This window comes from Zerene cesonia, unplaced genomic scaffold (assembly GCF_012273895.1).
Source record: "Zerene cesonia ecotype Mississippi unplaced genomic scaffold, Zerene_cesonia_1.1 Zces_u004, whole genome shotgun sequence".
Classification (NCBI taxonomy): domain Eukaryota; kingdom Metazoa; phylum Arthropoda; class Insecta; order Lepidoptera; family Pieridae; genus Zerene; species Zerene cesonia.
The window spans coordinates 1543363-1553930 of NW_024045134.1; the positions used below are offsets into that span (position 1 = coordinate 1543363).

A 10568-nucleotide genomic window follows, 5' to 3' on the forward strand; every position below is an offset into this window, starting at 1 on the left:
CTGGAACGATTAAAAAAAAAATCATCATTAGGAAACTGTATATTCCAAAGTAACATAGGCTATATATGTACACGAAGCAGGGGCGAACCGCCTAGTATTATATAAACATAAACTCTAAAAACAGCTTTGCTTTTTGTTTTTGTTTTTGTTGTGCTATTGAAATAAAAGTTAAGTAACTCAACATACGTCCAAAAAAAGACACTTCAAATATGAAGCTATTATTATAGCAATAAGAGTCAATTTACCGTTCAAGGAAGGCTTCGTAAGTCCGTCTGTACGCGAAGCCGGCGCGGCGCACGCGCAGGTTCTCCATCAGGCCGAGGTACTTCACTTGGTGGGACACGAGTTTATCGTCGAATTGCACTGGAATTTTTAATTAAATTTACCAATTTTATGTGCATGGAGAATAAACAAAAAAATATGTTTTTTCATGAGTACTTTTATTTACAGTCTCTTAATATTTACTAAAGATTCTGATGGAGAAAATCACAACCATTAATTTATTCTTCTTTTCCTACTATTTAAAGGTTTCCGACATAATATATAGTCTATGTAGGACATAGGTTTTTTAAGCCGTTCCCGGTGGGGATACTACTTCAAATTCTAAAATGGTGTCAATTTGCTATCTGTTGAAAATGCTCGGAATAAAAATAAAATAATACAGTCCAATTGAGTAACGCTTTCGTTTTTGGGTTGAGCAATCCCTCATAGCAGAGTCACGTAGAAATAAAAAAAAAAAACATATAATTCATGAGGATTATAATGTGACCATAAATTTCATAGGAAAGATGTATACATTATAATGATAACTCCAACTTACTGGGCATTTTGAAGTCATTAGGCTTGATACACCTGATGTAGGAGGGCTCCTTGCTGCTGAGGATCTTGATGAGTTCGTTGAGAGAGATCTTGAACTGTGTGATCGCGGTCTCGGGACGTTTCTTACTGGACAGGTTTAGGGCCTAGATAATGGGATACGCGTTAGATTATTTCTTTTTTTGACATAATATAATAAAAAAAAAAAAGTGAACCGTCACGGGACGCCTGGCAGATGTGAAATAACGACATTATTTTGTAAAAGTAATATGCAGAAAAGAACATATTGTGATAGGAACTAATTATGTCATAATGATAAAATTAAATAATGCGATTTTTTTCCAGATAACGATGACTATTTATTGAATAAACATTTATTGCCATTAAATACAAAAATTTACGAATTTATTTCAAATCGTGACTACTTAATCGTATAGCGTGGCGACGCGTCGCCACGGCATGCGTCGTCACGCCAGAAATCGGTTTTACGTGCGGCTATAGATGTTTCACATCAAAAACCTAAAAATTGTACCTTAAAGCAAGAGCCAAGAGTGGCGTTCCCGCACGTCGCCATGAGTCCCTGCAAGTCTCGGAACAGCAGATCGTTGTTTTTCTCCAAGAACGTGTTCACGTTGTATGTAACTTCACCCGCGTAGTGGACGAGACAGAATTCCTGAATAGAGTTTTAATATATGTGTTATATAATATAAGATGATTCAACTTAATTGTAAAGCAAAATAATTTTACGTCGTATTCCTGGTCCAAAGACGGAACCTTGCGCAACCCCAATAATAATAATCAGTTATTTAATTTACAATATAAACATGTAATGTTTTATATTCATGTTAAGAAATGTTTTATATTTTAAGAAAGAGAGTTTGAATATTAAATTATTATGAAATATAAAATTTGCAGTCATATTACGTATTAATTGATATGTTTTATGTGTACTTGACCGTCTCCTTGGTTCAGTGGTTAACGCGTGAGCGTAGAACCGAGGGGTAATGGGTTCAATTCCCGGTGGGGACGAACAAAAAAAAAAGTCTCGGTCTGGCAGGACACAGAAGGCTGATCACCTACTTGTCCCTAAAGAAAATCGATCAGTGAAACGGATGTACATCATCTGCCCCATACCCCACTAGGGGACAAGGGACTTCACTTTTATGTGTACTTAATCAAACGCTTCTTACATCTCTCCCCATGAGTTTCTGAGTCTTAACGTCGACCTTCCGGTGTGACTTGTAATGCGCATGGCCATCTAGTTTCTGGCTCAGTTTCTCCAAGAAACTGAGATCAGTCGCATCTCCTGGACGTAGACACTCGTCATCCAAAATTGAAATTATTCCTGAAGATATAAGAACCATTAAATAGTATGTACAATGTATAATAAAAACTATAATCTTAAAAGCATTATTCTCAATTTTCTACCAAATTTTTTTCCAAGCCTAGTGGTACAATATCATACAAGAATTCATCGCATGTTAAAAGCCCAAAAAAATAAGGAAATGAACACCAACCCTGATGCCTGGCTTCAATAAGATCACAGATAACGATATTGTTAAAGTACTCCACAGGCTCCCACTCGATACCCTCGCGGAGATACTCTTCTTGCTCCTGCTTCAGAGTCAGCTGGATGAACAGCTGCTGCAACTTCTCGTTGCAGAAGTTGATGCAAAACTGTTCGAAACTGTGAGAAATATATATTTGTTTTTTATTTTTTTATGTCATAGCGGGCAACTGAGCTTGTGGTTCGCCTGATGGTAAGCGATCACCACCGCCCATGAACATTCGCAAAGGTAGTGCCTTTACGAATGTGCTGCCCGCTTTTATGGGATAAGGGAAAAGGAAAGGATTAAAGACTGGAAAGAAGGAATGGACTGGGTGAGGAAAAGGAAACGGGCCTCCGGCTTCCCCACTCACCGTACGAAACACAGTGGCATGCCACTATTTCACGCCGGTTTTCTGTGGGGGTGTGGTACTTCCCCGGTGCGAGCTGGCCCTATTCGTGCCGAAGCGTGCTCGACTACCACAATAAATATTAGATTATCATATCGTTCAGTTTACCCAATAATAAAAATAATGATTATTGTTATTTAAACTAAGACATAAGCTAGAATTTACGTATGTATAAAAGGAAACTATTAGCAACCGTTGCAACCGGCTATAAGCTTTTTCATTTATAATAATTTCGTTAATTTTATTGTATTTATAGTGTAGCTAAATTCGAGCATTCTAATTAAGTTGAAGTTATAATTCTAAACGATGTTGGAGACATGCGGAGATTTATGCGCTGTTTTAAAATTAATTGTATAACAGATATGTAAAATGATTTAATTCAATATCGTAATAATTATGCTCACCTATTCTTCGGGAATATTTCGAATCCATAGATATCCAGTATACCCATAACGGAGGAATTAGGTTCCTTATCTTTAGGGGCCAAGGAAGAATTCAGTCTGGAGACCAGCCAGCTAAAATGCTTCTCATATATGGCCTTGGCTAGAGCATCTCTCGCATATTGCGCCTGTTCCAGGTCTAAAGGAGTATTGACCACATCACCACGAGCGTCTATTGTTCTACTCGTGAGAGCTTCGCGAAGCTTCGCTTGGTCTACTTTGAGGAGCTAGAGAAGTACAAGACGGTTTAGAAATAGATATTTAATAGATAATTAGAGAAATTGTAATAAATGATGCAAATAATGGTCGAAAATATTGAAAATAATGAAATGAACATTTTTTCGAACCATTCCAAGGTGGGTCTATTCATAAATATGACTTTATGTAAGTTCATAAAATGTAAGGTACTTAAAAGTTTCAATATCTGTTGTTATCAACAGGATTTGGTCTTGGTACAACAAACAGGTTGACAGTTGTTCAATCCCAATTCAAATATGTTATGAACACTAGGGTGGAAATTATAAATTTACTGACGATTAAATGTTAAGTTACACTATTGATTCTGAAAACAGTACACTTAAGTGTAACAGGGAGTTAAAATTTATAACCCTGTCTCCGCAGCCTATTCATTTAAAAACTCATACAAATGTAAAGAACTCACACTAGCAACATTCCCGCTATTGGCGTCATGGTTCAGAATTTCAGCATATCCCTTCTCATTCTGCACGAACTTCACATTGCCGAGATGCAACACGCTGGCCACAATCTCGAAGATTTCCTTCTGCTCGTCTTCAGATATTTCAATGACCTTCATTGCTTCTAGTACTGTTCTGAACTGTTCTGCATCATTTAGTTTTTGACTACCTGGTACCTAAAATCATTTTAATTAATTTATAGGCAAATAAGGTAAGGTCGTATTATTTTGCGTATATATAGCCTACAATATTACTCTAATTGACCTAAATATTTGACCTTGATTGTTAAAGAGTGTAAATAATTTTGTCAAGACATTAGTATACTTAACTAGCTGCGTCCCGCGGTTTCACCCGCGTAAGTCCGCGTAAGTCCGGTCTACGTACCAAATATCAACGCATTCGGTTCAGTAGTTTTTGCGTGAAAGAGCAACATACTCACACATACATCCTTACAAACTTTCGCATTTATAATATTAGTAGGATAGGATGAAGCTTTAAACCTCTGTTAAGGATAGTGAATTTCAGGATATCGTTAAATTAAATAACTGCAAACTACAAAGTATATACTAGTAGTATAAAACTTAAGAGTTTGTTCGTTGGATTGAATGCACTAATCTCAGGACTACTACTGGACAGACTTCCAAATTTATTTTACCGTAGTATGTGTATGTGAGCTTAAAGTGTTATATATAATATCGCATGGAATAACATGCATCAAAAGCTTATAAATTAGATAAAAAACATTTACTTACGATATCCGTAGTATATTTGTACATCTCAGGTCTTCCTTGAAGCCTCAATTGCTGCAACAACTCCGGACCAGCACCAGCGAGCAACTGATAGAAAATATGGAAGTTTCTCTCTCCAGACATCTGGCTCACGACCCTGGACTTCTCCAGGAGATAGTTCAATATATGACCTCCTTCTGGAGCACCTTCATAATTGAACTGAATGTCCATATACTTTCCGAAACGACTTGAATTGTCATTTCTATGTGTCTTGGCATTGCCAAAAGCTTCTAGGAGAGGATTGCTTTGCAGCAGTTTGTCCTTGACTGTTTCCACGCTTTGCAAGTGATTGGTCCTTGCCGCTATATATTCTAGAACTTTCTTTGACGCTTCCGTTTTGCCGGACCCAGATTCTCCTAAGGGATCATTAAGATGGAGTATGAGCAAGGATTCATTGTCGTTTTTATTTTTAGAACCGTGAATGCGAAAAGATAGGAACTTATTAATACACATAATACTTTGTTTGCTTAATTTGGTCGACTTTACTAACTAAAATGGTTTGGAATATTATGATTTTTTTTCAAGTTCTTTATTATTTTTATATCTAAGTTAAAACAGTTTGTTAAAAATTATGTTAAAATAATAACAGATGAAACCAGTGGCGTAACTATCATAGGGCCAGGTGGTGCAGTGCACCAGGGCCCCGGAGCTCAGGAGGCCCTCTAACCCCAGCTTTGAAAGAGGGGAGGAAGGCGGAAAGAGGGGAGGAGGGCCCGATTCTTTCCCTATGCACCAGGGCCCTTGTCTCCCTAGCTACGCCACTGGATGAAACATTTATACAACCATTGGAGTTCTTTTATGAACAAAACGAGAAGTCTCTCAATTGTTCAGTGCTGCATGTTAAGTATTCAGAAAATAGATTTTATGGTAAATATATTAGTTATTTAGTGTTTAATGGTTACCTGAGATCAAAATACATTGTTCACGATGCTCGTAAACGAGAGATCGGTACGCGTTGTCAGCGATGGCGAATCTGTTAATGAAATGTTTTGATATCAATATCTAATATATAAAATTCTCGTGTCGCAGTTTTTGTTGCCATACTCCTCCGAAACGGCTTGACCGATTTTGATGAAATTTTTTGTCTTATCCGGTATCTATGAGAATCGGCCAACATCTGTTTTTCATACCCCTAAATGATAAGAGTAAGGCAGAACAGGGTTTGCCGGCAGCTAGTAATATATATATATAAAAGTGGTATTAGTTACACTCAAGAATGGCTTAACCGATTTGGCTGAAAATTTGTGCAGAGGTAGCTTAGAACCAGGAGACGGTCATAAAAGTTTCCATCCCGGAAATCACACGGGAAAGAAGATGCGTGGAAAGCCCCGGATCTATCTTTCTTTCGACTACGCGGGCAAAACTGCGGGCGGAAAGCTAGTTATGGATAAAGGAAGAGAAAAAGGAAATAATCTGTATCTTAACCTTCTAGTTTTGAAGGAAATAATCTTAAATGTATAAAGATGATATCTTAATAATATTTCATCTTAATATATATAAGATGACTTATTATTACAATTCTGTTCAACAGTTCCAAGCTCTCACCAAGGGGGAGGGAGAGGCCTAAACGTTTCTCAAAATATCTCTGTGTGTTTCTTTGTCTTTAACTTTTGAGTACAACGATTATGAGATTTTTGTGTATGACTTGATATCAAATTTCATCGAAATCGATTCAATGGTTTAGGCGTGAAAATATAGACAGAGTTACTTTTGCATTTATAATATTAGTGGGGAAAAATAAAGTACATAGCGACAGTTAGTTAGCATAATGCATAAGTTTTGGTTATAAACCTCGCCATTTCGCTGGCCTCGCCCGATTAACGTTAGGCCAAGGCAGGGGTCAATGTTAGGCTTATAATTAATTAATTAACTAAATATTTATAATTTGGGTCACTGCTTAATCCCACTTATGTCATAAACGCAAAGTTTTGTAAAGGTGGATGAATATTTAATAGAGTTTTCGTTGCCATACTCCTCCGAAACGGTTTGACCGATTTTGATGAAATTTTTTGTGCTTATCCGGTATCTATGAGAATCGGCCAAAATCTATTTTTCATACCCCTAAATGATAAGAGTACGGCAGAACAGCGTTTGCCGGGTCAGCTAGTATTCATATAAAAAGTGGTCGAGCGCTTCCCGATTGTTAGAAAAAACAGTCTGATGAAATCCGGATGAAACTTGCTTATAGAAATAAATAAAGGTCTGCATTATTAGTCATACTGTTTATAAATTGTTGTTTGATATGAATTCGGGTGACATTGTCGCTGTGCGAAAAATCCTAAATAATAGAAAAAAAATACAAAAAACGGCTTTCAATTTGTCAAAACTATATCAAATTTAAAGAGGATCACGTCTATAATATAATCGATTCAAACAGTAAAAAAATACAGTCGCATGGAATCCTTTTCTTTTCTTATGAAGTCGGTTAAAAAATGCTAGTTATTGATTGTGATCCCTAGTATTAATATTGGCGGCTAAAAATTGCTATTGTATATATACTATGCAGTAAAGCAATCCACATTATCGCATGGATACAGTATTATCGAATTGTATTTATTATAATCTATCAGGTATTCATAGAAATGTTAATAAAAAATCTGTTCTATCATAATCACAAATAATAGTTGAGAGTTTAATCAGATCTATTTTGATTTAATTGTGTTATCTTTTATATGATAATCGTATGTTTTTTTAATTAATTAATGAATATTAACATATTTTAAGTTGAATGGTACAGAATTACATCAACAAACTTCCTGCTACATTCAAATCATGTCTCTAAAAGCGACTTTAATTACTATAATTTATATTTTTGGACTAACTGGTGACTATCTTCGAAACTTTAGCTTTAAGTATATGTATAATGTAAGAAGGAACTAAAGTTAAAAAGTGTTTAGAAGACATTGTCAAAATGGCGCGAAAAAACGTTAAAAGATTTATGTTTATTTTTTTTTATTTTGAAACATTTATCGCCATCGCGCTATCACACAATTAAGACGAAACTAACAACGATTCTGAAGATAAAATCGAGCCAATTAAGAGTGTGATAGTTGTACATATACATAATTTAAACAAACATTTTATACTCAAAAACCATACCCCTCCCAATTCATACACAGTTGGGTAAATACCAAACTAATCACAGGTATCGCTATCAGTGATACGCCCTATCTATCGATCTGTGATAGCTTGTTATTGTTTAGCTCAAGGATGAAGCCAACATAGTGTTATAAACCACTAGCTGCGCCCCGCGGTTTCACCAGCGTAAGTCCGTATCCCGTTAGATTATCTAAAAAAAAAGTTGCCCATATGTTATTCGAGTTGTCCAGCTGTCTACGTACCAAATTTCATTGCAATCGGTTCAGTAGTTTTTGCGTGAAAGAGCAACAAACACACAGACATCCTTACAAACTTTCGCATTTATAATATTAGTAGGATAGCAGGATAGTAGGATTTGTATCGCAATTCGACGTTATTGAAAGCGGTTATTATTTTTCAAACAGTTATTTACTCAATTAGACGTCTTATAGAAACACTTTTGGATCGTCATAACACAGTTTTAACAATTACTACATGTTCGGAAAGCAGTTTCTACAGAAAGCCGGCAAGAAACTCTGTAGTATTATTTTCAAAATAACTTCAATATTAAATCAATAGCCGGAATTAAGTGCGTTCTCAAAACACAAAGGTATCGAAACGCGTCCATACGTGTATATGTATATTTGTAAGGTTCGAATTCAATACTTGAAGAAACTAATATTCCTGAAAATCGAGATTTTTATTTGTTTTTCGTAATCAACAATCATAGTGTAATAAGGTTCACGAAGAAAATAAGTCGACACATAACCGACCTTCATAGTTTAGACATCAGTATAGAGCAAAATAAAAAAAAAAAACAATAAAAAAGAAACTCACACGTGTGGCGGCGCTTCGAAAAACGCTTTCTTGTAGTATAGCTTCGTCTTCTCTTCTGTGTAGATCGGGAGAGGCTTGTACGGGTTCACTGATATAAGCACGTTGCCGATGTAAGTCTGCAATGATTGGTATTTTTAGCCGACTTCAAAAAAGGAGCACATTCTCTTTTCGTCTTCAATGTTTTTAAGGTTATGTTTTGGGGCAGTTATAATAATTTGGACAATAGTAATACCTAGATTCTTCAAATGTGAAATGTGTTTATATTTTAATTATTTATACCTAATTTATTTTTATTGGGTATTGCGACTCTTCCTATAGGAATTCATTTCATTCATTCATTTAAAATTCAGAATTCAGGACTATTCATAATGAAATTTTTATAATTAAGTATTTTATTTATGTATTTAATTATTATTTATTGATGTAATAATTAGCAAACAGTTCATAATTTTCATTTGACATCATTTTGAAACTAAAAATTAAACACTTTCAATGTAGCCAAATCACTGTCCATATAATCGATGGATCCTAATTAAAAATCAACAAATTGTCTATGCTCACTCACATAGATAATATTCTCATTGAACCGCTTCCTCAAGTTGTCTATGAACGCGGCTTCCGACCGGTAGTCCTCTAGCAGCACGAAGTCCTGTACCCCCACCCTCTCGCGATGCTGCAACGCGTGCTCCATCACGCCTTGCACTGATACTGGCCGTTGGAGCCTGGAAATAAGCATAAATAATGAGAAATGTAAAAAATATCTTCTAAAATGTTAACATAGGGCTGACACCTTTTCATTTGAGAAAATATGTGAGAAGTTGGTAAATGATATAAAACCTTTCGCCGTGACGGAATGCATAAGTAGGTGCAATAATCATTATTCCATGTTTAAAACGTATCCTTATTTTAAATATCGAATGCAAAGCCTTTAGATCTAGAAAAAAAAAAATGTCCAAAAAGTTACAAATTAAAAGAATCCCGCATTTCTAATGCTATAATGAGATTTATTTTAACATCACGTTACACATGATTTTTTTTAAGAAGTAAAACATAACGCTAAAGTTACTTTATGTCAGATTATATTATTAAAAAAAACTTTTTAAGCATCGTGAATGTATGTTTATCACTACATAGTATAAAACAAAGTTGATTTCTCTGTGCCTATGTTCCTTTGATGCATACATCTTTAAAACTACGCAACGGATTTTGATGGGGTTTTAATAGATAAAATGATTCAAGAGGAAGGTTTATATGTAAAATAACATATATTAAACTACTACGAATTAACGCGTGCGAACCCGCGTGAAAAGGTTATATATATCTATATAGTTATATATCTATATATTATATATTTTGCCCTGATCGGCCATTAACCACTTGACCTTAACGAACCACACGAGATAAAAATAGTGTTATTATTTTTAACTTTATTTATACTATCAATTGACATTATTTATTTTAAACTTAGGTATTTATTTATTTAGTATGAAATATATTATCATTTGTCGGCAGTTATATTGATAATGAAACCTCTACAAAATTTAAATTAAACCACGTGTATTAATTACTAGCGGTTCTCCCCGGCGTCGCTCATCGTCGTCAGTAAATATATAGGCTTCTAATAGTGAAATAATTTTTTTAATTTTTCCAAAAGCTGGTATGTAAAAACATTTAAGTCATTCATATTATATAAACATTGTGTGTCCTCTTAATAATACTTACGAATTTAGATTAATGATGACAACAATGGTCCGTTTTATGAATATTTACAAATAGGCACGCTTTGAAATAGTATTTAAATCACACTATATAGTTGAATAAATAACCGTAATTTGAAAACATATATATTATAGTACTGTTTTTTTAATATAAATAACATAAAATGTAATTTTTAGTTTTATAGCATTGAAATGCTTTATAAATTAGAAATTTTTGAAAGAATAGAAAAAATTTGATCA

At 34.7% G+C, this 10568-nt stretch overlaps 1 protein-coding gene across 2 annotated transcripts in view; it reads right to left on the minus strand.

The window, feature by feature from the left end:
* LOC119838651 (unconventional myosin IC) overlaps nucleotides 1-10568 on the minus strand; it is a 37253-nt gene that overhangs the window by 5876 nt on the left and 20809 nt on the right. For both annotated transcript variants that reach the window (XM_038364706.1, XM_038364705.1), the window contains exons 2-12: nucleotides 9176-9332; nucleotides 8611-8726; nucleotides 5598-5668; nucleotides 4660-5051; nucleotides 3874-4083; nucleotides 3177-3439; nucleotides 2334-2503; nucleotides 2007-2161; nucleotides 1349-1489; nucleotides 821-962; nucleotides 246-363 (exon numbers count right to left, since the gene is read on the minus strand). In XM_038364706.1, coding sequence (XP_038220634.1) covers nucleotides 246-363; nucleotides 821-962; nucleotides 1349-1489; nucleotides 2007-2161; nucleotides 2334-2503; nucleotides 3177-3439; nucleotides 3874-4083; nucleotides 4660-5051; nucleotides 5598-5668; nucleotides 8611-8726; nucleotides 9176-9301 — 1904 coding nt within the window. In that variant the 5' untranslated portion in view covers nucleotides 9302-9332. The remainder of the gene's footprint in view (nucleotides 1-245; nucleotides 364-820; nucleotides 963-1348; nucleotides 1490-2006; nucleotides 2162-2333; nucleotides 2504-3176; nucleotides 3440-3873; nucleotides 4084-4659; nucleotides 5052-5597; nucleotides 5669-8610; nucleotides 8727-9175; nucleotides 9333-10568) is intronic.